General features: G+C 40.9%; 2 protein-coding genes across 6 annotated transcripts in view; one reads left to right on the forward strand and one right to left on the reverse strand.

Moving 5' to 3' along the window:
• The window catches only part of SULF1 (sulfatase 1), a 66,409-nt gene extending 64,566 nt beyond the window's left edge, over nucleotides 1-1,843 (forward strand). For 4 of the 5 annotated variants that reach the window (XM_086609371.1, XM_086609372.1, XM_086609373.1 and 1 more), the window contains one exon: nucleotides 1,020-1,050. In XM_086609371.1, the coding sequence (XP_086465497.1) occupies nucleotides 1,020-1,050 (31 nt within the window). Of the gene's footprint in view, nucleotides 1-1,019 lie in introns of all 5 variants that reach the window. The other variant, XM_086609369.1, reaches the window with a different exon arrangement.
• Nucleotides 1,844-15,387: 13,544 nt separating this feature from the next.
• Nucleotides 15,388-25,390, reverse strand: part of SLCO5A1 (solute carrier organic anion transporter family member 5A1) — an 82,462-nt gene continuing 72,459 nt past the window's right edge. The window contains exons 6-9 of the mRNA XM_086609376.1: nucleotides 24,104-24,263; nucleotides 20,312-20,553; nucleotides 17,073-17,137; nucleotides 15,388-15,833 (exon numbers count right to left, since the gene is read on the reverse strand). Of these exons, the coding sequence (XP_086465502.1) occupies nucleotides 15,388-15,833; nucleotides 17,073-17,137; nucleotides 20,312-20,553; nucleotides 24,104-24,263 (913 nt within the window). The remainder of the gene's footprint in view (nucleotides 15,834-17,072; nucleotides 17,138-20,311; nucleotides 20,554-24,103; nucleotides 24,264-25,390) is intronic.

Below are 25,390 nucleotides of genomic sequence, written 5' to 3' on the forward strand. Positions count from 1 at the left end.
ATCTTTGGACTGAACACAGTCTGCACAGTGAGTTAAATGAAATTGTGGTGTTCAGTATTACTTGTCAATATAAAATTTCACACTACATTTGATAATCTGGGTCACTATAGTCACTGTAGTGACTTTCAAAAATCTTTTGGAAATTAGTTTCCTTCATGTCTTTGCTTTTTCTGGCTGTGACCAATATAAAATGCAGCTCCATTGCTACTAATAGACCTGTATGTATGTCCTTTAGTTAAACTTATTATTTGATAAAGCTGTTAGACATTTTCTTTGAAAGATTTGTTGATTCTTTTTTAATTTTTTAAAAAAAAGGAAATACCTTTAGGAGGTTCTATATCTATATATATTTAAACACTATTTTACAGTGATGCAGTCCTAGAAATTAATTAACATCAAGTTTTCACAGCTTTTATTTCTCCTAATTGCTCCATGTAAATTAAAATGAATGTTTACAAAGTAAATAAAATTCTACCTTTGGCTATAATTTATTAAATAAAAAGTGGCTGGTTGGTTTGTAGACCATATGTCTCAAGCTTCCCAGACACCAAATTCCTGTGAGTGTCATTGAAGTTCACATCTCTAATGGCTTTCAGAGTTAGTCCCATCTTTTATACTAAACCGTTGTTCGCTTATTCCGTATTTTGGTGGAGTGTTCAAGCAAGGTGAATGGATTATTCGTGTATTGAAGCATCTTTCCAGTCTTGAAATATCAGAGGAAAGATTTATCTCTGACTGTCATCACAAAGTCCCTTTAGACCAGATTTTGCTCTTTCTCACTCAGTCCAAGGCTGTAGCAGAAGACAGGGAGTTCCTTGCTGTGTGTTCAGCAGGAGCTATGAACACCCCTGAGCCCAGAATCATTAATGTGATGACAGAAGATGTAGAGCATCTTACATTTTGAGCTACATACATTAAGAATAGTGGTGCTTTCAAGCAAATTGGAGTAGAAACACAGGTGGAAGCTTTGCACTTTTAAGCTAGTGTTCATCATTAGGCTTTATTCTTTCTTTCAACAGAGGACAGTTATGGGATGGATGGGAAGGCTAACCTGCCCAGTTTCACTGGCGACATTGACTGGCAAGGACTGGAAGACTTGTACAGTGTGAATGAAAGTGTATATGAATACAGATACAACTATAGACTTAGTCTGGCTGACTGGACTAATTACTTGAAGGATGTAGATAGAATGTTTGCACTGCTGAACAGTTACTACCAGCAAAATAAAACAGACAAGGCTGACACTGCTCGAAGCAGCGGGGATGCGGATGAATCATCCACGCCGTTGACCTCGGTGGAAATGACTTCTGCTGAAGAATCAAGCGGCCTGCCTGCAGAAGAGTCGCAGCATGTTGTGCCAACAGACTTTGCAGCCCTCGCTTTGAGCGCAGTGAATTTAAGCCAGGAGAGGAAACTTGAATTAAACAATGATATTCCTGAGAAAAGTAGTTTGAATGATGCACACTGGAGAAATAATCATCAAGCTGAAAAATGGATGGAGGATAAAGAATCAGACCGTTTTGATATGGATTTCAGTGGAAACGGTTTGATAGAGTTGGAGTCCCGGCATAGCTTCATGCTACAACCCATCGGCATTCCTCAAAAAGACACTCTTCAGGGCAGTGATGCTGTGGAAGACATATTTGAAGATCAAATGTATCTTCCTGTGAGATCTGATGAACCTCTTGTTCATCAGGCTGTAAATGTATCCTTTAGGGATTCATCTATCGGTACCCAGAAAACAGCAACTTTCTTTAAAAAAACGGAACAGAGTCTTGCAGGGGAAACTTCACAAATCCTAAATGTAGAAGGCAGTGCCTCAGCTCCACTCTCCTTGGATTAGCTCAAGTTGCAAATCATTAAAAAAAATCTTCTTTTTCTTATTAGCAAACTAATAAGGTAATCACGACAACTGACATTCCATGTTTATTGTAGATAACATTTTGCAGCTAAATTGAGCCCAGTTCAGTATTGTCTTTGTGCATTTGGTTTATTCACATGCACATATTATCACTGTAATTCTCCCCACTGGAAGCAAGATTTCCAGTTTTTCATGAAAAGAAACAGTGTTAACTTTCAAATGCAGTAGTACATTCTCCAAAAACTAAAAAGTATTTCTTTGAAGAGGATGTTCAAGTTACTTTTTCTATTTCCAGATGATCCCACCATGAAAGAATGTTTCAGTCCACCCAATCTGTCTGCCTAATGTCTTTTTCATAAATTATTTTAACCACTGGAAATTCCTAATGTCACGCTTTCGAGTAAAATGCACTTTTAAAATCTGTATGCCATACCATTTATGAATCTAATACCTTACATGTTCTTAGTTTGCTCATTCTCTCATGTAATTGTGAAACCAATAAATAGATTGACAGGAAAGAGGTAATCAGCATGGATTGTGGAAACAGACTCTTTTAATATTATTTTAGCAAAAATATTGCATGTTTTTGTTACTTTGACTTAATTAAATTTACTCTCAGAAAGGTATGGCTAATGATCGTTAACGGTAGGAGGATTTGTTTAAATTGGATTGTTTCCCTATACATTGATATTGTCAGTATTAAAGATTCATAAGGGATTTTGACCTTTTTCTTTTTTTTCCGATACTGGTAGAAAGGTTTACATCAATACATATATACTTTTTTCACCAGATCTGATTTTTAATAGGCTGAGTAATACCTTGAAGGCATTATTATCATTTTGACAAAAATTCTTTTTGTTTTCAACAGGCATTAAAGGGAATGATACAATCATGTTAATTTACATATTTTAGATACAAAAGGCACATGAGGTTAAAAAGAGTAGTTTAGAGAATTTTTGTTGCTGTAATCTAAATTTTTCTTGAACTTTACCAAACATTATATTTTATAAAGTATAATACAAAAATTACTTTGAAAATCTGTATTACTCGAAACTTAATATCTTCCCTTGCTTTTTTTATAAATTTCTAAATAATTAGCACAACAACAACAAAAGAGAATTACCTCAAACAGATGTAATTCCATGGTGTCCAATTCACGGGTGTGTTTCCTATCTGTTACATGTTATTTAGTCTAGTGAGCATTTTTCGGATATTGCAAGCACTGCAAGTTAAACTTACATTCATTGCATTGTATTTTAAGTTGAAACTTTCTAAAAAGGAGATTCTTTTAGTAGGATTTTAATAATTTTAAGAAGCAGTCTTTTTGATGGACTCTGTACATATGTTAAAATTACTAGCTCTTTATCTGATGTATGTGTCATGGGCTGATTGATAGACAAACGTATTTATGGTCATGAATGTTGCTATTTGTACATAGATTTTAAGTTGCTAGGATACAGACTGTGTTTTTAAATCTTGTATAATATTTCTGTGATACTTTTATAGAACAATTCTGGCTTCGGGAAAGTCTAGAAGCAATATTTCTTGAAATAAAAAAGTGTTTTACTTTACCTGCTTCAGAGAAGCCCAGATGATCCAGTTTTCCTCATAATTAAGATTTATTTTGAAAACATTTTAACAGTTTCAGTTTCAAGAATCCATCCACATTTAAAGCAATGGGTAGCGAAATAGCACACTACATTCTGCTAGTTATAAATTATTCCTGGAGATTGTGAATAATGTTTTTGTTCGTTTACTTAAGACATGCTGTGATTTTTATTTTTTTTTTATTCTGAATTCATCTGAGCCTTTCTTCCCTGAAATGGACGCATCGAGCTGCACAACCAGTGGTTCCCAGCAGCAAAGCAATGCTACACGCTGCTGTTCCCTGCTTTGCCACTTTCCCTCCTCCCTGCAGAGTTCTCCCTATGACAGCAAAACACAGCAGACTGGACACGTAGGGCTTAACGAGAATGGACCACAGATCTCTAGTCAGGAGGAACAACTCCTCACACAAGTCTTCACAAGAGGGAATTTAGCTTTCAAGGTAAATTCTCTCTTACTTGCACTCCAAAATTTTTTTGGTGGCCTTTGAATAAGATTAGCTTTGTAAGCTAAAATCAGGCTTTTGAAGCTATGCTTCTGGACTTATTACAAGGGTGTGTAGTAATAGGACAAGGGGCAATGGCTTTAAACTAAAAGAGGGTAGATTTTGATTAGATATAAGGAAGAAATGTTTTACAATGAGGGTAGTGAAACAGTGGAACAGGTTGCCCAGAGGAGTTGTGGATGCCCCACCCCTGGCAGTGTTCAAGGCCAGGTTGGATGAGGCTTTGGGCAACCGGATCTAGTGGAGGGTGTCCCTGCCCGTGGCAAAGGGGTTGGAACTAGATGATCTTTAAGGTCCCTTCCAACCCAAACCAGTCTATGATTCTATGAGTCTACACAGTCCTTGGACACTGATGCTCCTGCAGACATGAAGTTACAGGTGATATTTGTGAGACTCAGGAGAGGGGACCAATGGTTAACCTAAGTGCTCAAAAATCAGTCACTGCAATGCTAGATAGACCCCTGAGAGATGCCTACCCCTGGAAAGCACACTGGCAAACACAGGATGTATTTCAAAACAGGGTGCTGAGCAGGCTGAGCCAGCAAGTTTGGGAGGACTTTAAGGACAAAGGCAAGTTAAAGCAAGGGTCCATACAACTACCTTCATATCTTTGTGAGGAGAACTATCCAGTACCAACCATGTGCTCTCTGTTCTTTGAAAGAAGTGCATTTCTTTGAAAGAATCAAGCAAGATGCTTTCTTCTGTCTTACCGCTGGGGTATAGATAGAGAAGGGAATGGTGCAATAGTGTGGACCACCCATTCACCCCACTTGTTCTTCCTCCTTACATGACAGCTTGAAGTACTCACCCAGGAAATGGAAGAGATCTCATGCTCCTCAGCTCGAATGGTCTATTTCTTTCAGGACAGCGCCCTATCCTCCAAACTATCAGATAGTTTAGGTGGGAGCCTTTCTTAGAGCTCTCTTACAGAAGTGTAGAGGGAAAATGTTAAAAAGAGTCTTATTCTATAGCTAAGAGGTACAGGGAGCAATGAGCTCTGATCCTTGCTCTCTGGCAACATGCACCAAATATTAAACCAGCCTAAAGGTAGGAGGCCAAAAGCTGTCATATCCCTAAGTATGTCTCCTAAGCAGCATGTTGCTATCCCAATAGGCTTTGCAATTCTTTCTGTACAGTATTTCTTGTCCCATAGCTGAGGTGGTTGAGTCCATGAGCAGTGCATGGACTGACAGTCAGGAAGCTCTTACAGGCATCAGGCAGCCGCAGGCTAAGGAGGAAAGTAAATGCCTAAATCTGACTTCACGGGCAAGTGCTCCTCACAGCAGGCAAACAGGGACCGGTCTTGGCTTTTTCTGATTGACAAAGTAATGGCAGGTGTGTCTTTTTTGAAAGGCAGTACATAGTTATCTGCTTTCTGAAAAGGTCCTGGAGCTGGACAGGAATAACTTTAAGGCTTGCATATCTTTGGGAGGCGTTAACATTATTTGAAGTTCTTTCTCTGAGATTTGAAAGGCAGCCAATATTGCCCTCACACCCTTGGACTGCATGAGACACTTTCTGAGACCTTTTACCAACTTAGCGCCTTCAGGAAACGCAAAGACAGATAATGCTTCATTTCCAGAACTTCAGACATGAGTTAGCTGCTGTTATGGGTAGGCAAATCCTCTTGGTCCTGAAGTGTTAATGCACGCAAACAGCTAAAACCAAATAAAACTTAAGGCTCTTGGGTGACATCTGGATCATAGCATCATTCTGGAGTTCAGGTTTATTTGACAGCTGAGTGAAGGGTGTTTCAGAGAGCAGGTCTGGGCATAGACATCCCCACTCTCCCCATCAAAATCCCTTTGGCTGTTTGCAGCTGTCTGCATTGGCAGTCACTGGAGCACAGTAGAGGAGGATCTGTGTGCTGAAACAATCGGGGTTCAGAAGCCAAGAGCTGCAGCAATGCTGTTCAGGAAGGATTCGCTCAGGACTGGTCTTGAGGCCTGAGGACCCATGGGTGGATGGTGCCCACTAGGTGTGAAGCTGCAGGAAAACTTCCTCCTTTAGTTTCAGCAAAAAACAATCCAGTTTCTTGGCTCTTCTCACTTTGCAGTGAGAATCCAGGTGCAGTAAGCGGGGTGCAAGCGGGAGAGTCGTTTCAAAAAGATACGTCCCACCTGAAGGGACGCAATCACAGCTTGAGCCACCTCAGAGCTGCCTGGGGTAATTTTACTCCTGCTCAGGAAGCAGATGTCTGTGCAGAGCCACAGCACAGTGCCCATCCTTGGCCCTGCACCACACCACTGTGCTTCCAAGCCCTGCCAAGGCAGCACATTTATTCAGTTTCAACTAGCAATGATATCCTTGATGTGCTAGAAATCTACTGATGGTAATTTCATCCACAGCACATTCCTTGGTTTAACAGTTCTAGTCTTGGACACTGGTGATGTTCAGGGAGATCTACAAGACGCCTTTTTGTGTGGTTATAGCTACTGGAAATGAAAACGGATCAGTCTTACTTTGAATTTGGAAGTCAGAGGGAATCTGGACCTCAGAGATTTCTCTGCCATCCATGGAACGGTAGCTCCTCCCTGGTTGCGTGCATCAGCTGAAGCTGCACTGCTGGCTAAGGGCTCGAATCTGCTAGGTGCTGTGCACATCACCAGTTTCCATGGTCTGAAGCCAAATGCACCTACATACCTCAGAAAGACAAACCATGTCCTGAATCGATGCGAATTCAGCTGCACCGTGGCAGCAAAGCTCTGTTTGGTCATTGCTGGGATGTGAAGGCTCGTGGTATTCACAGTACACCAAGCGGTGAGGAAGCTTCATAGAAACAAGCCACAGCTCATCCAGCCATGAAACATCCACTTCGGGTCAAAACACTTTCAGTATAAAGGCTCGATAATGAAACATGTCTAGGAAAATATATTCAACTTCAATCTATTGTTCTTTTGATCTTGAAAGACCAGGCTGCCTTGGGACAGAATTTCCATCCATGGATACATCTATACTTTTAAATAAAAGTGAGTCCAGAGAGTAGAAAACCTAGCTCCAAAACCAAACTGTATGAACAAAGTCACATCCACACTGCTAGACCAAGCTGGCCTCATCCACATTATGCAGAATTTAGTCCTGGGTCTCCCCTTGCCTCTGTGCGGATGTTCCTGAGGACCCAAAATATTATTTCCATTTGCTTTCATTTTTGAAAGTCTGTGGTAACACAAGGCCTGTGTTGCAACCACAAGAGCTCTTACAGCACGGTACTGTGGTGTGTGCTGCAGCCCTATGGTGCGGCATGAGGACACCGGGGTCCCTGATGGACACAGCCTGCAGTGCTGGGTGGCTGCAGAAATGGGAGAAATGGGGGGGAACCAAACTCTGGAGAACTCAAATGGGAGCTCTCTGCGGTACAGCCCTTCCCCACAAACCACATGGAGCTATTCGTTGGAGTGGCCCAAGTTGGAGCCAAGAAGTGAACTAAGTGAGAAGCAGTGTGGACATCAGGAGTCCAGCCCTTGGGTTCATGCCCTGGCCCTCTTTTACTGAGCAGCGTAGATACACATAGGCTCGTACCCTATGTATTTTTTCAACTGTCAATATCTATTCCAAACAAATTTGTATTTCTTAGCATATAACTAATAGTAATAAAATTTAGTGCTAGAGAAAACTGTGGAATTTATTTCTGCATAATCAATACTTAGTTGTGATTCAGTGGTCATTGAATTCAGTGGAAAGATTTGTTTTTGTCTTACTACACACTGAAAGACCAAAAACTTCCATCACCTGATCCAGTATGATTGCACAGCGACCCAGGTACCTTTTTTGTCGTATCCATTTTTGTCAGAAATGAAACACACATGATACGCTATTTTTTATTTCCAAATATCAAGTATTCAAGAGTTTGGTTTGTAAACACATGTTTACAACAGATGCTGACAATAGATTTCATTAAATGATGTGTTACACAGCTTTAAAATTATTCTAAGCTCTGCTGAGAAATAAATACCAATTTAAAAACCCCATACAGGAGCCTAAAGTACGCAAAACAAACCGCATAAACCAATTAGTCTCTTTTTACCACAGCACAGCACCCACACACTCATACGGTCAGACATACTCTATTCCTTAATACTCTACACATTTGCTTAATAATGAGTGTTTTTAAAAACTAAACAGTTACAGGCAGTGTGCCCACTCCATGCTCCTAACATACTACCCAGTCTACTGTGTTGCTGTCCTGCTTAGACCATTTGGTAGAGGTATGCACTGCAGCCAAGGGCAAATCTCCCGCTTGCTCAACTGGGGCAAAGAGCAGGTTGTCTTTGGGGAAAGCCTTCACTCAACCATGGATGTCACTGACCCCAAATTCTTGGTTTTTTTTTTCGTACCGAAACTCAGTTCCAGACAATTTTGTACATTTTTTTTTCTTTTGAAATTTTCCTCCATGTTTTCAAATATGGAGTTTGTTAAAGAGGTAAAATTTCTGATGTATCAGTCAGATGTGTACTTCTTAGTGCTACTTAGAATACAGATGCCTCCTCTGCTTTAGCAGTCCAGGTACAATAACACAAAATAATTTCCTTTCAGAATTCAAAATGGAAGGGAAAAACTTTGTCTTAAAGATTTTGAAAGCAAATCCCTCTGTTTTAAATCATAGCTCACTTTAAAGTTGACCAGATTCAGCTCTTTTCCATTGCTAGAGGTAGAATTTGCTCCTATTCTACCCTCTGTTTCTGATATTCCATGGAAGAACATTAATATTTCAGATGTGAATGCTCAATTTAATTCAATCACTTGCTAACGTTGCTTGGTTAAGGGGTCCCAGATTTTAGCCCTGTGTTTCTTGTCATTGCTGTAGAATTTATTTTCAGCCTCTACTTAAGCAAAGCCACTAAATAAAGTAATATGCTACAGGAGGATGAATACATCCTACATGAGATTTCTGTGGTCTATATAGCTTGTACCTTAGCTGTTAGCACCGGACCAAATCCTATACTGTCTCCTGAAATGACTTTCCCACAGAAGAGCTAAGCAGGAATTGGCCCCTCAGGAATTACAAACACTGTCTTTGCTGGAGCAGTCCAGACTTTAAGAACAAAAACACATGCAGTTGCATCATTGACATGCCTTGAATATGTCATTTAAGTCATAGTGAATACATCATAAAATACTTCAGTATTTATTAGCACCACAGTGTTGTTTAGTCCAAAGATTATCAAGCTGGCTCACCCTTCCTCAAGGTGAACAATGTTTTGGATGCTTTTTGTAGCCCTTCAGGAATTCCACGGCTTTCCACCTATCATGAACAAAATGTTGTTACAGGATAACATTGTGACAACTGGTTTGAGATAAGAAAAAAAATAAGAAAATACAGCACACACAGCAGATAATGTAATAATTAGAAGAGAAAATGGAACCTGAATAAATAAGCATCTATTTCATAACACTTGAAACCAAAAAAAGTTTGGAGCTACTTTGAACTTGCAGAGCTACATCTGTGTTTAAAAGGATGCATTAAGTCAAAAGAAAATAGCTTATCTGAAGGACTGGAGGAGAGGGGTTGCTAAAAACTACAGTTATTAACCGTAGTTAATGTAATGGATATGGCTACAGGATACGGACAGTGTTACCTGACCTCCTTAATTTATGTAATATATTCTGTGGAAAGGATAGGGAAAATTTCCTTCCTGAGGATCAGGTAGGCTTTCAAACCTTTGGCCACACAATAACATGTATTAGTGATATTGAGTGTAAAGAAGAATCCTGTGAATCATGGCCACACCTAGTCCCCGCGCTGAAGGCTCCACGTCTCTACTCTGCAACAATGTTTACATGTAACCTTTTGGAATCCTTATTTCTGAAACAAGATGTTACAAGAAAAAAAAAAAAAGTCAGTCCTAATTCTACACCATAGAACGTCGACTGTCCATCTTCTAAACATTCTAAAGGAGTTCCTATAAAATCAAGTCCAATATGTGAAGAACCTGAACTGTGTTGATATAGGTTCAGACTACAAGGAGCAAACACTCTGTCCGAAGCGATGCCAATTCAGACCGCAGTCCAGGTAAATCTCTGTTACCAGGTGTTCTAAGCCTCTGGAAAGCAATCACAGTGGGATGGCTTCAGTGGAGGGAACCCAGACACTGCAGCATGCAGCACGGCATCTCCTATGCCATTATAAAAGACATTATTGAGGAAACAGAAAAAGATAAGACTTGTTTAGGAAACGTTTTGTCTCTGATCTCCGAAAACAGTAGTAGCAACCGGTGAACAGAGTATAAAAGCTAAACAAGCGCTTGATACCACTTAGTTCACACACACGTGCTAAAGCACCAACTTGTTAACATCCAACCCAAGGTACTGGCCCAGTTCTTCAGCCTCATTATCGGACTGATGAGCCTGAGAATCTGGCTCCAAAATAGCAGTAAGACACTTTGGATCGACTTATCATCAGTTTCATGGCAATGTAACACCACGAAGACCTGTGGCATTACACACACAGAAAGTGTAGTAAGGCAGCAATAATTCAGGCATTTGAGGGGAAAACTCACAAGAACAGTACAGAAGGTGCTGACTCCTCTCCCAGCCATGCTGTCTGGAGTTACACAGAGCAGGCAGTGCTCTGTTCATGCAGGATACTGAAAAATTGTCATCTGAACCTCTAGATCCAAACTCTGTGAAAGGGCACAATGGGAACCTACAGCATTACTTGAGCAATTTCATTGGCTTTAAGGTCAGAAAGATGCTGTTATTTAATCTATCTCCCCACATAATGCATAGATTTTCAGCCAGAAATTAATAAAATAAGTGAATGGCAGGAAGAGCTAGAACGTATCTTCGAGAATATCCACAAAATATTTTGAATTTGGACTCTATTTGAAAAGGAAAGCTTTCCTCCATCGCCAGATAAATAAGTAGCCACACATAAATGCCACAGGGGAGTACTCCATTGCTACTTTGTGCTATTCTGGTTACAATGATCACTGAATCCACCGTGGAGAAAGCTCAGCATGGAAATTACCCTTTGGGTAAAGGATCTCCTTTTTAAATGCAGATGGGATTCAGTCCAATACCTAAACATATGCATTATTTTTAAGTGCATTACTTAAATACATAAACTTACACACATATTTAAGTGTTTTGCTGGATCAGAGCCATAATGAATGAATAGTTGACACTACAAACTAATAAACTGTATTTAAAAAAAAAAAAAGAAAACATGTTTTTGAAAACTCTACACTCAAGTGTTTGTAACTAATTTAGGGCCTTTCAAACTTACACTTCTAATACATAGGAGGAGATTTGTGTCCCTACTTCATTTATAGGACAGCAGGTTCTGAGGAACTGCATGTTATTACATGCACTTTTAAAGATAAAATAGTTGGTCCAAGAACTGAAAGCTTCCCATTAAATATAAATTGCACCATAATATTCAATGTGTTTCTTGGAACTGCTCACACTGTACCAAAAGGATATAAAATGCCACCAGTTCCAAATTATACCATATTATTTCCAGTGTGCTCATGGAGAGAAAGGAGGACCAAAACCATAGGGCTTTTGCCTAGAATTAGAACTACAGAGTGTCTCACTCTCCTGATATTTCAGCCAAGACCACAGCCCCCGAAAGTTCTACGAACCACCTCCTGAGGGTGCTGCACTCATAAGCACCCAAGGCCATGGCTATGCCCTTTCTGAAGTCTTCCCTTTTTAGGGGGAAAAAGGATGAACGGGAGGCTAAGCAGAGATGATTACCTGTTCAGTACTGAATAGGGCTACTTCTTCTCTCATGTCCCTTACACTAAATCAGGAATAAGTGGTGTAAGAGGAAATGAGTCTGTCCTTATGATGGCACTTTGTGGACTTGTAGCTCATTGTGGGATGTTGTTGCCCCGTATCATCCCTGGCTGGTTAACTGCAGGTAGATGACTTGGGTTTGCTAGTGATGGCAGCTTGTGGATGAGCAGGATCCCTGCTTTACCTTTTCTCGTGCTCACTGCTAACCAAACTTTAGTTTTTAAGGGGGAAGGTGGCAGAATTTTACACTCTATGATCAGAGGACTTCGCAGCAGGAAGACAGCATGGCCACCTTCACCGTGTGATAGATAAAGCTCCTTTTTTCTCCTTGTGAGTCAGTTTAGCACCCCACTTTGATCGTGACTACTGCTAGAGATGCACACAACTTCTCTGGTGATTCTGCTTCCTTCAGCAATGACAACCTCAGAAAACAGTGTTTGCTCAGCAGGTCTCAGCCCGTATTTCAGTCAATATTGACAATGTTGGAATTGAATTCTTTAGGAAGTTAATATGCTTCTCCTGCATGCCTTTATCGGCTTAGTTTAGACTGTTATAGCTTACTCACAACAAAGTCTCCTTCAGGAATCAATCAAAAACTGGCCAGATTTTGGGTTTTCTTTATTTCAGAGGATGCTGATTTAATTAAGTGATTTTGTAGAAATACGTTCATATTGTCAAAATTATCTATATCCAAAAATACTAACAGATTTGTTTGAAAAGTAAGAAATTACTTTTTGGTTTGCATGTAATTTTGAAAGGAAAATTAAAAGGCTATTGAAAGTATGTAAAAAAGGCTTTTTCAGTATTTCCAAAGTGAACATCTTTCCCTCTACATTCCAGTTTCTCAAACATTTCAAAAAATGAATGTTTGTAGAAGTTGAAGTTTCAGGATTTCCGTTCAGGTGCTCTCCGTTCCAACAAGCTCTGAATTCCCTTGAAAATAGCTCAGAAATGGCAACAGTTGCAGATATGTCACTTCTGTCACTCATTCTCTGCCATCAGTGTCAGCTCCTGACAATCCTACAAGGCTAATCTGCTCTCCCTTGTTATTCGCATGGAACAGAAGCGCACACGAGGCATGAAACAGAATATCAGGATAGATGATTCATCTCCAGCCTTTTACAATTCCCTAAATGCTCCACTTCTGAGGTATTTGAGAAGATTGTTGCTCTTCACCTCATCCTATGCTGATTAAAATGGGCAAGTGATTAAAATGGATGAGTGATGGGCTACAATTACACTTTGTTCTACTACTTTGCCTCCATTCTTGACATGGAAGGAAATTCTTGATGCAAGAAGCATCTGAGACTGGAGCAAAAGGAGACATTTTTATCTTCTTTTCTGATCTTCTACGGAAAAAAAATATGTATATACCAAATACCTTCGAGCCAAGGAAATTTACTCCTTGTGATGAGAAATGTAGAAGCTAACATGTCAGGTGGCACATGCTGACTGAGGATGTCATGTGCGTGGCGGCTGCATAAGAAAAATATAAACCACAGGCATGACCCCAAAAAGCTATTAATATATACGGAATAGGAAGAGGTAATTAAAATTATATTCCTCTACGTCATAGTTTGGAGTGGAAGTATCTGAGTTTGCAGATAGAGAGAGCGAAAATCATTACAATCCACACAAATGGACTGAGACATTCTGAAACAAGCAGCCACCATTTCCAGCAGGGAGACCAGCCCAGTGGGTAGCCCCATGTGCAAGGAGAGCCAGGAGATGAGGGAAGGCAGCCAGCAAAGGAGAGGGAAATCTACTCTTCCCAGGACAACTCAATGGATGCCAAGGAGAGTACTGCCTTTAGTTTCAAGGACTTGGTTCCATATAATGTTTAATCAACTTACGTATTATAAATTAAAAATTAAGCCAGGAATAACTCTGTTCAAAAATACATAGAAGTTCTGCTCTTTCCTATTTATTTTCATGCAAGCCCTCTACACAGCAAAATCCAAACCTGACTTGCCGAGTCCTCTTAAAAGAATGCTTAAAAGCAAATTAAAATTTCCTAAACTTCTAAGATTTTCTCTGCAGGGCAAATCTAGTGTCCACCTGAAATCATTCTCTGCCCTTTGAGAGATCATTAGTACATCATAAGCAGGGCACTACAAAGCTTCCGGAGTAAGAAATGAAATGCCAAGTACATTTGATTAGAAAGTCTCAGCGTCTCCTGGGGAGAAAGCACACCACAATAATTTGGAATAAGCAAAGGCCACATCACGTCCCGTGGGTCCACGCTTGCAGACAATTTCTATTCTTAGCTCTTCTCCTGGACGGGCAAAGAAGAGGCAACTCGCCCTTTGCCTTCACAGAAGCTTTCAATGAAGCTGCGAAACGGAAAGGCAGCCACGCTTGGGACAAAACATACAACTAGGACCTCCAGGCTTGTCCCACCAGCCTGCTCAGCACCAGACAGTGGGAGAGGCAGAACTGGGGCAGAAACAAGAGGGACTGGGGTCTGAGCAGGCACCCTCTCGCCAGCTGTCCTCAGCGCAGTGCAGCACAGCACCCCGGCAGTGCCAGGAGTCGCCAGGAACGCCTCGTACCAGGCACCGTGGTGGGCAGGCGGCTTGAAGCCCACGTGAAGGTCTCTCTGCTCACTCCTGCAGCCGTCTCTGGCTGCCAGGGGCCCACCAGGTCCCAGGTGGCCGCTCAGACGTGAAATGAGCCCCTTATCTCTCCCTCGAGATTTTTTCACCCAAGCTGAGCTAGACTGGCACGTGTTTCTGAAGGACAGCCAAGCTCTTCCTATCAAGCAATAGCTGGTTATTTTCTTCTTCAGGAAAAGTATGGATTTGGCGCTAGTAATGGCTGCCCAAATGACACTACAGAAATCTGCATATATCCGCTCTGGTATGTGTGTATGATTTCTACATCTGAATATTATTATAAATTAATACTGAAGTTTTTTACTCCAAGCATTATACTTTCCTAGCCTGCGTACTTTGTGAAGAATGACTACATCCCATGAAACGAAACGTAATGCACATTTTGACAGGATAAAGATACTACAACTTAACATTTGCAAACGTTACCTGATGCATAACTTTTGTATGGCTTAGCATGCTATTAACAGTACTTTAAACCTTATGTTTTCAATTTAATGCTTATGTCTGAAAATAGCCCCTTTCAAAAACAGTTGCAGTAATGCCTTTAACAGCGAACTTTAAACTAAATTTGCTGCACATAGAGTTATCCAAATAAGTTGCATAGTTTAAACAAGTTCGGTTGTGCTTTGTAGCAGAACTCACAGTAATTATTCATCTCTTAAAAATATGATTCGCAGATATGAAGTTGACGACACATTTAAGCATTTTTGTGACATCTAGACACCAACGATACGAGTTTTTGTCACTCTTCCACTGACTTCTGCTGTTCATAATACCTCATCCTTACATTGATATTAGATCAGAGCATGGACATTTAATGGACACATCTGAAATAATTACAAACACATTTTTTAAAACTCCATTGTCAGGAGGGGAGAAAGAAGAACTTGGGTTGGTTTGAGGTATCCAGCCCTCAGGAACATACTACAGTTGTTTGCATTAAGCTTTGTTGGTTTTATCACGTGTTACATTTAGATTAAAAATAGAAGGCACAGGTGTTTTACAAGGCGCCGTAATTAAGTCAACCAACAAAACTAAATATTACATTACCAAGCCGGGGTCTATATCTCAGCAGTGACTTCTTCCAACACATTTTCATTTGAGGAATTTATTGCTTCTGAAAAAGGGCCAGGGTATGTCTGTGCTACGCAGTTCATTCCTTGTGCCACACTGATGTCTCCTCGGGAACTGAAGGTAGGGCAGGATCTAGTCCGTGCATAGTTTTGTTGGAGTCCAGCTTGGCCAACCATCTCACTCACAGTGTTCACCGGTGAAGCTCTCAATCTCCGTCTCTGCAGTTGCTCTTCTTTACACTTAATGGAATACCAGGCCAAGAAAATAAAAAAGAATCCCACGAATTTGAGAGCAGCTGCCAATCCAAAGTAGACAAAACGAAACGAGGTGACATCGTATTCCCAACAAGATCCTTGTACGCCACAATCCTGTTGCCAAAGCATGCACGTGGTGTCAATAACAGCCCCAAAATAAATTGGAGTGGGAATGTAAGCTGAAATTAAAATAGCAACAGAAATAATATGTGTTAGCATATAGTGGAAAACTTCTAATGAAACTATATGCCTTAGCCAAACAGTGTAGGTCAAGAATTTTTGCGATTTCTACACCACTGTTCTCACATGAATTGTAAAGCATGGAAAACTGGTCAGCCGATGTTCCCACCAACACTACCTATCCCACACATGAAATGTACCACAAACTGGAAAGAATTCAAGCAAAGAAGACAATGCAGCAGCACCTTGCACCAGGTACTCCTTCAATCTGCCATCTCCAAGACAGCTCTTCTTGAACTACGCATCCCCCAAAAGTAAATCCAATGGTGCTCTTAGGAAACAGAATATGGAAGAGGAACAAAAGATGTTATCTCCAGAGCATTACTTGCTGAACATCCATTGCCCATGGACTGGGAAAGGGCAGGCAGGGGTTGCTGCTTTAGATTAAGGAGAAAAAGCCCCAAAGACTGTAAAATGCTTCTCTTACTGAAGATGGACGGAAGCGGTGAGACCATTACAACTGCAAATTTTCTTTTCAATAGATCTTCCTCAGAAACAGACTTTAACTTCTAAGGCTGCTAAAAATGCAGCCAGCCCACAGAATGCTCCGCCCTTCTCCAGAAATACAATATCTTTAAGACAAGTCAGAAATATCCTTCCTCAAAGAAAACGTTCAGATGCAGCTCTACGAGTTTCTCCTCTTGTTCTCTTAGCACAGTCCTTGCTTGCTCTAGTCGTATGTTTCACAGTAGCTGAACACTTGGGAGTGTTATTCACAGGCAGGATTTTAGAAGTTCAAGAGCTTGAAAGAAACTACTTTGTGGAATACAAACTTTAACATGAACTCTTTTTGCTTTGAAACATTTTAAATTAGACATTAAGTAACAACTGCTTCTTATTTTAAAAATGCAAATAGCTATTTTATTGCTGAAAAATCTGTTTGTAAAAAAGAAAAAATTCTTATAATATTCAGTAACTACTAATTGCTAAATAAAATTTGAAACAGTAAAAATATCTCTTTCTGGGACAACAATGTTCTTCTAGAAAGTCAGCAACAAAACAAAAACAAATTAATACATTCTCAGCTACATAATTTTCAGAAGCTACTAATTTTAAGTTCCTAATACAATTAGTCAGGCAATTAGTTGCAGCTTCATGGAATTTTAATAACTTTTGTGGTACATTTAAGCCGAACATGGTGAGCCTTTATGGAAATGCTGAGGACCTGTAAGACTTACCAAGAGTCCGTAATAAAACAAACTGCATTCCTAGTGCGAAGGGCCGCTCCCCATCTTCCACAGACCTAGCAGGCAAAAAGAAGACTCCTCTGAAGAAACAGTCATAACAGACAATCATTGTGGTATGTTCTGGCTCTACCTCCTACCTTTTTTTCTGAGCTATAAAAAAATCTTTGTCTAAATCTCTTCCATTTAGCTTATAATATTGTTAACTCTTAATATTTAGGAAAAAATATAGCCAACCCCGTCTGTCCCTGTTCAATCAAAATCCCAATAACAATTTTTAACCTTTCTTTACCTCTGTAAGACCTGAAGAATTTGATCCAAACCCATTAAGGAAATTTAGAGAATCCAACCAAAACATTTATGGTTTCTCATTATAGTTTCTTTTTTCATATAATGTCTTGCTTTATTTTCTTAATCTTTCTCAGATAAATTATAATTAATGGAGAATTAAGTTGCTGAAAGCTATACTCAGCTTCTGGATTTAACAGATCTCGGCAGAGCATAAGCACTTTGGAGGTACTTTAGGAAAAATATGACTAGAAACATCCAAACAGTCTCTTGAAACACTGTTCCTTTTCAATACAAGTAATACAAGATTTCTTCCACTGGTTTCAGAGGAAAATTATCAGGCTTTCAAAAGACTAAATACAAAGTAATGATATTGCGCAATGCAACTACAATTTCAGTAAACCACAAATTTTCTTCTGATTTAAAAAATATTTTTAAATCTCAACCTAACGGTCTGAAAATAAGACAGGCAGCTTCTAATGACATGGAAATATAAGACAAAAACACACAAAAAGACTGCAGTCAAAGGAATGCAGCTGTAAAATCAAGGTTTTGAAGTCAAGCACTCACTCAGAAATTGAGAAATTGGAGAACCAATTTGCACCACAAATCTTGACCGGTGTGCTGGGCACAGTACGTGGTTTGAGACAGTGGGTGTCACTGTTCATATGTGTGAGCCATCCTTTGTTTTACTGAATATTACAAAGTCCTGTTGATGTCCCTTATTCACCTCACTGTTGTGAGGCTCACAATATTAATGTTCATTGATTGTAGTTTGCCTTTGCATACTTGCAGCGCAATGACAATGTTTTTTTTTATTATTATTGTACAGGAGGAAAACTCAGAGACAGAAGGAGTAAGGCCAGAAGTCTCTGAATTAGAACGGTGCTGTGCACACAGCAGTTGAGCTATGGCTGCATGAGCAACTGAAGTCTCACCTGCCCACTCTGGAGCACTTGGTTTCACAGTCCTAACAGAAACCCTTGCACCCATTTTGCAGATCTTTTGAAAAGCAAACTCAAGACAAATTTCACCCTATGACACGGCACAGTCCTTCACGTGTCAGCAGCAGGCTCCTGCTTAAACCTCAGCCACTTGATCTGAGAAAATGACAGCAAGAAAGTGCTCATCCTTGCTGAGAGTGAGCCACAGATGCCTGCCAGAGGGTTTCAGAGCTGTGCTCACAGTTGAGCCTACAGAGAGCAAAGCCAAGTCCTGATCTGCCTCATGTTTTCTAAGGCTTCATGACCTATTACAAAGATTTGCCATTATTATTTTTACAGGGGGCTAATTGTGAGCCCAAGACTCTTAAAAAAGCTCAATCTGGAGACAGACTTTACACAAAACCAGGTCAAAAGGTGTCTCTGCAGCTCAAGAGAAGCAGATTTATACAGTTAAACAGCTCGTGCTGAGGACATGACACCTACACCACAAGCATTTCAGGTTTTGTAGGGATTTCATAGAATCATACAATCATAGAATGGTTAGGGCTGGAAGGGACCTTCAAAGGTCATCTAGTCCAACCCCCCTGCAAGGAACAGGGATATCTCCAACTAGATCAGGTTGCTCAGGGCCTCGTCCAACCTGGCCTTGAACGTCTCCAGGGATGGAGCATCCACCACCTCTCTGGGCAACCTGTTCCAGTGTTCTACAACTCTCATGGTAAAAAATTTTTTCCTAATATCCAATCTGAATCTACCTCCCTCTATTTTAAAACCATTACCCCTTGTCCTATCACAACAGGCCCTCCTGAACAGCCTCTCCCCATCTTTCCTGTAGGCCCCCTTGAGGTACTGGAAGACCACTATAAGGTCATCCCGGAGCCTCCTCTTCTCCAGGCTGAACAGCCCCAACTCTTTCAGCCTGTCCTTATAGGAAAGGTGCTCCAGCCCTCTTATCATCTTCGTGGCCCTCCTCTGGACCCGCTCCAGCAGCTCCATATCCTTCTTGTGTTGGGGACTCCAGAGCTGAACGCAGTATCCCAGGTGGGGTCTCACGAGAGCAGAGTAGAGGGGCAGAACCACCTCCCTCGACCTGCTGGCCACGCTTCTTTTGATGCAGCCCAGGATACGGTTGGCTTTCTGGGCTGCCAGTGCACATTGCCGGCTCATGTTGAGCTTCTCATCCACCAGCACTCCCAAGTCCTTTTCCTCAGGGCTGCTCTCAATCCATTCTCCTCCAAGCCTGTACTTGTGCTTGGGATTGCCCCGACCCACGTGCAGGACCTTGCACTTGGCCTTGTTGAACTTCATGAGGTTCTCACAGGCCCACCTCTCCAGCCTGTCAAGGTCCCTCTGGATGGCATCCCTTCCCTCCAGCGTGTCCACAACACCACACAGCTTCGTGTCATCTGCAAACTTGCTGAGGGTGTACTTGATCCCACTGTCCATGTCACCAACAAAGATGTTAAATAGCACTGGTCCCAATACTGACCCGAGGAACACCACTTATCACTGGCCTCCACTTGGACATTGATATGTTGACCACAACTCTTTGAATGCGACCATCCAGCCAATTCCTTATCCACTGAATGGTCCATCCACCAAATCCATGTCTTTCCAGTTTAAAGACAAGGATGTCGTGTGGGACAGTGTCAAATGCTTTGGATAAGTCCAGGCAGACGACGTCAGTTGCTCTTCCCCTATCCATCAATGCTGTAACCTCATCATAACCTCTTCATCTTCTTATGTGATGCTTTTACTTGTTCTCTCTTTATAGTGCCTGGAAATTGCTGGGCACTTCATGTTTCCTAAAGTGGATTATCGTGTTACATAGTCTAAATACAAGCAAGTTCCACTCTATCCATGTCAGCCCTATTCTATTCACTTTTTAAGGATACATAAGCTTGAAGGAGTTTGGCTGCATTGCCCCAGCCTCTTCTGCCACAGGCACTGGGGATAGCGGGGACAGTAAAAATACTTTAAAATCTGTAACTGAGTTCTCACCTGAGTGTCACTATGATTGCTGACGGCTGGGCGCATGCTGTTATAAGGGTAACAATGAAGAGAAATATCAGGAACGGGATAAGCGTGTTGCAGGTTCGATCACACTTCCCAGAAACAGCGTAGCCGTTCTCATTCAGGTAGGTTTTGACAATAACCAGCCGGAGCTGGCTGCGCTGGCCCACCGTTGGCGGAGTGATCACCTGGCGACTCTGGACACAGGCACATTCTGTGTAATTTCTTACCTGGGGAGAGTGAAAAAGAACATTTCTGCATGAAAACCCTGAGCAAGAAAGTCATTGCACAGAGACGTGGTACAACAGTCCCAGGGCACTTCTCAATGAGGAATCTCCTGCCTCTAGCATCATTACCCCAAGTAATACCCCAAGTGTAAGTGAAGTTTTTTTAAAGTTGGCCAAGATTCTCCTTGATGAAAATTCCATTGCTATATTCCATTGCTTTATTTAGGCTGAGTTTAAAAAAATTCTGGAATATTTTGGGAAAATTCTGCCAAAACAATTCAATCACTTGTGACAGGAAGGCTGGAGAAAAAGACTATTTCTATTGTATTGCAAAAACTTCGAGTGAACACTCTTTAAGCAGCACTGACAACATCATATTCCAGAATTTGGCAGCCTGTTGACTTTCATAATCAGGAGGTATCTTCCGGATGTGGACGGGATGTGGACAGGAGCAAAACCAGAGAATAAGGAGGAAGCAGAGACTCAAACAGTATGACTGGAGGACATGAGAGATTCCTGAATGGACAAAGAGGCTGAAATTAGGATGAAGGGACTGAATAAAGAAGTGGCAAAGGGGACTGTGATTTGAGCAAGGTGAGGAAGAGCTAGATCAGAAATAGCTTCCTGTCACATTTATTCTACTACTGTTTTCAACTAATCTAATGGCAAAAGGGTGTGCAGCAGATCAGAATACGCTGACACTAGAGAAGAAACAAGTCAGGACCCATGTGATGTAACAGGAAAGAGTTTTTGGTTTCAATGTTTGCATTCATAAAACCTAGGACCACACACGCACAGAAGCTACATTACAAGACCATCTTAAGGCTGCAAATTTAAGCACTCGGACATCAGGAAATATCCAAATTACGGTTGCTTGCCAACTTTAATGAATACCTTTGTATGTGTTCATGCAGTGACATAGCCTCACATTTTCTTCCCATGAGATTTAGCTGAAGATCTTAATCATGTATCAATTTATTCAGTATTTTACCTCTCATTTTCAAAATGCGGCTTCAAGTACTTTTTTCTCACACTAAACATACACCACTACAAAGACAGAATGACTCATATTTCATATGGATTTTTCTATCACGCTCACCATTATAGCTTACCTCTTTCAAAAAGGAGTAATTTATCTTCTAAACAGTTACGAGATGAGGCAATGATGTTGTTATCTCTATTTTGTAGCTAACTGAAACAGATCACATGTTTCACAAATGTAGGTGACTAATTTGAGACAATCAGGATCCTTTTTTACAGAACATTTTCCATTATATGCAACTCAATCTATTCTAAACATAACTTTTCATGCCTTCAGAATACAGATTTAGCCACTCAGTGCTTCCACAAATGGCACTTCTGGTTATTGCTCATGTCCACCATCCAGAATATGAAGCATGTAAGACTAATGACCAAGCGGGAGAACTTTTGTTTACACGACTTGCCCAACATTGCTTAGGAATGAAGGCAATGACAGAATCCAGTTTCCCAAGGCTGCACTCCACTTTCTAATATCACATGAGTATATGCTTTCTTCCTACAGTCCCTCACCTTAATCTCCTTATTGCTTCCAAATGCAAATGCCAAAATTGGCATCCCACAGAAAACAGTCCTCTTTACTACACAACCTTAGTTCATCACCAGAGAAACCAAGTCTGTGTACTAAATGAGACAGATATGACACAACAGAAATGCTAGAGTATGGGAATATATATATATATATATATAAAAAACAGGTGTGAACTGTACACTGGCACCCCTTTCTCCTAGTTTTAAAATGGTTACTTTTGAAAGCACTATAAACTTAAATCTGAATGTTATAGGTTAGCAACATTTTGTGTGTTATACAGTGGCACAAGCTTACATCTGTTGTTTTTAAAAGTATCCTACATAAAGCATTATTTAATGAAGAAATGCATTTTCCCACCAGTGTTGCCTTATTCTATTCATCATTAGCCACTGAGTTAAAACTTCAGGCCATGAGGATCTTTTCTTAAATTGTAAGAGGAGATAGTATGTTTCAAAATCTGTAGTGAAGAGCACATACTCCCAAAGTACCTCCCTACTAAATTAATTAGTAGTGCCAGTTTGATACCAGGTGAAATGTGGCAAAGATCAAACCTATGTCTCAATCCAGCAGCACGAATAAGATTTATATAGACACAGAAAGTTGACCACAGGGTCACATCACAGGCTTTTCCGATAGGATCAAAGCCATTTTCTACTAAAAACCAGCAAGATATTCTAAAAAAAAAAACCCAAAAAATATAAAGGAAACTAATCTCTTCTCAGTGGCATCTATATATGAACCTGGATTTTCAGACCATTATCCAGTCTACCTGAGAAACCACAGCACTGGACCTAACATCTTCCTGCTTCACAGGCTGGCTCAGGCTGTAAACCAGGAGACTGATACATTATAAATAAGCTTTCTGGAAAGCACAATCAAGTCCTGAGAAATCAATGTTTACATTACTTCCTGTCTTTCTTAATTTCCTTTTTTGAAGGACAGCTCTGTAATTCTTCTGTAAACAGAAGAATTTAAGAGTTCGTTTTGTGTACAAAACGACCACGACCACAATGCTTTTTTGATGTTTAGGTCAGATTCTACTTTTCAACTGTTTTTTTGTGCCCAGTCCTGGAAACTGCCAAAATTTCCATTGTGTGATTTTACTAGCAGGATACCCTTCCCCAGTCTGGCATAACTGCAAGACTGGGCTGTAACAGGCAATGTACTTCCAAGAAAGTTGATTATTAACATCTTTTAAGTTCTGGTTACTTGAGCTCAAAACAATCACTTCATGTAGCCTGGAAGAGCTTTAGAGAAAGGCTATGAGAACGACCAATCTATTTTACCAGAGCAGGACATATGGGCAGTCTTTACCTAGCCATGCAAACAAAAGACCTATCAATGCACAGGTGCAGGTGCAACAGCTACTTATGCAAAATGACAAGGCTGACACAAACAGTAATGACTTTAATCAGGTCAGAACTAACATTAAGCAGGAGTTTAAAACACTTCCAACTACCCGAAGAGTTAAGTTCTTCCTCCCATTCAGAGAGGGAGCCAAAAAAAATCTCAAATTGGTCTTAAGAGTAACACTGATGAGCTTGCAGAAAGACAGTATGACACAGCTGCTTGCGTTAGCAGAAAGCTGAATTAGATGACACTGACTCAAGGTCCCTTCTCCAAGCCCTGCAGGGACATCAGACATGCAGGCCACTGCCATCAGGGACTTCAGCATCTGCACTGGAAACATCAGCCCTCCCTATCCTGTGGCACTTAGCCCTCACTTGGTTGGAGGATTCACTTGCTACAAATGAACTTGTGCCTCAAAATTTGCACATAACTGAAAGGAAGGGGGGTGGGACCATGCAATAGTAGCATTATCAGCCTTTCAAAACATGGAAAGACTCATGCACGAGTTATCTGCAGAGCAACTTCTCTGAAGCTCAGAGGGGGGATGTTTGTGTCAGAAACAGCAGTCTGATCTGCATCAGTCCCGAGGGGCTACTCGCGGGTTGCATGTGGGTGGGTGGGTGAAGCACTTACCCCTGTGCTATGGTTTCCACCATTGATGCAGCCAGCTAGGCAAGGATTAAAATATGTTATTCCATCTGATCCACAGACAGGCTCGTACTCATGAATCTTACATCCACAGTTAACATTACAGCTCCCAGTCAGATTCCTGTGGGCCATGGCAAGAGTGGGACTGAAGAAAGGAAAAAGAACATGCTAGTAGAGCAAGCACAGATATCCTGCTGTTCAGAGGGAGAAAACATCCTACTCATTAACTCTGGAACTGAGAGTTGATTATCAGAGAAAAACTGCAATAACTCTAGGTTATGTACATGATTTAAACAATATAGAAGAACACCCAAGGCATCCCTGTCATCAATTCCATCGAAACGGAATACAAAATAATACCAGATTTTAAAACTCGTATCTTACTTGCCTAAGTAATAGTTGTATTTTACACTGCTTTTTTTTCCTTTAAGACACCACTGTTCTATATGTCTATCCTAAGCTGTAGCATTTTGGTTTTGATTATTAGTGAAGGGCTCAGTGACAAGATGTAAGCATCATCTGAACTAATAGGCATCTCTTCCCACATACCAAAAACTGTTCAGAAAACTTAAAGCTTGTATTATTTACATGTATATGTGAAATCCACAGGAAGTTCTCTAGATCTGAAGGAGTGCTGTGCTCTTACTAAATGTCTGTAAAAGACCACTACTTCACTTCCCTGGATCATTCCCCAAAATCTTTCCAAAGTCCAACTTTATAGGTCCTCCCCAGAAGGGTTTGGCAGCATGCTCAGAAGGAACTAAAGGGCATTTCAAAGCTGAAGGACACACACACATCAAAAAGCATCTATCATCTATCTCTGCTGCTCCAAACAGGTAGTTGAACAGATCTCAACTGCCACAGCAGGGAACTGCATCAGCTCTTCACTGGCAAGCACCATGCCAGCCTGGGCATGTCCTCACCACGAGACAGATGCACAAAGGGAGCTCAACCAAGGCAGCAGCTCATGGCACTCATCTGAGCTCAGTGGCTCCTGTAACAAGGCCCAAATGAAGCACTGCACTGAGAGAGCTACAGGTCTCTCCCAATACACCCTCTCCTCCAGCTAACACCTCTGCACAGCACATCTGCCCTGTCTGGAGAGAGTAGGTCATTTGGAAGCAGTGCTGGTCCCCTCAAATGGCACTGCCCTGGGTGCTGGGAGTCTCAAAACAAGACAAACTCCTAAGACCGAACCAATACCTGATAACCTGAGCTGCCAAGGGGCAGACAGTACGAACCACTGAGTGCCAGCGTACAACCCATGGCTGG

This window comes from Tauraco erythrolophus, chromosome 3 (assembly GCF_009769465.1).
Source record: "Tauraco erythrolophus isolate bTauEry1 chromosome 3, bTauEry1.pri, whole genome shotgun sequence".
NCBI lineage: Eukaryota > Metazoa > Chordata > Aves > Musophagiformes > Musophagidae > Tauraco > Tauraco erythrolophus.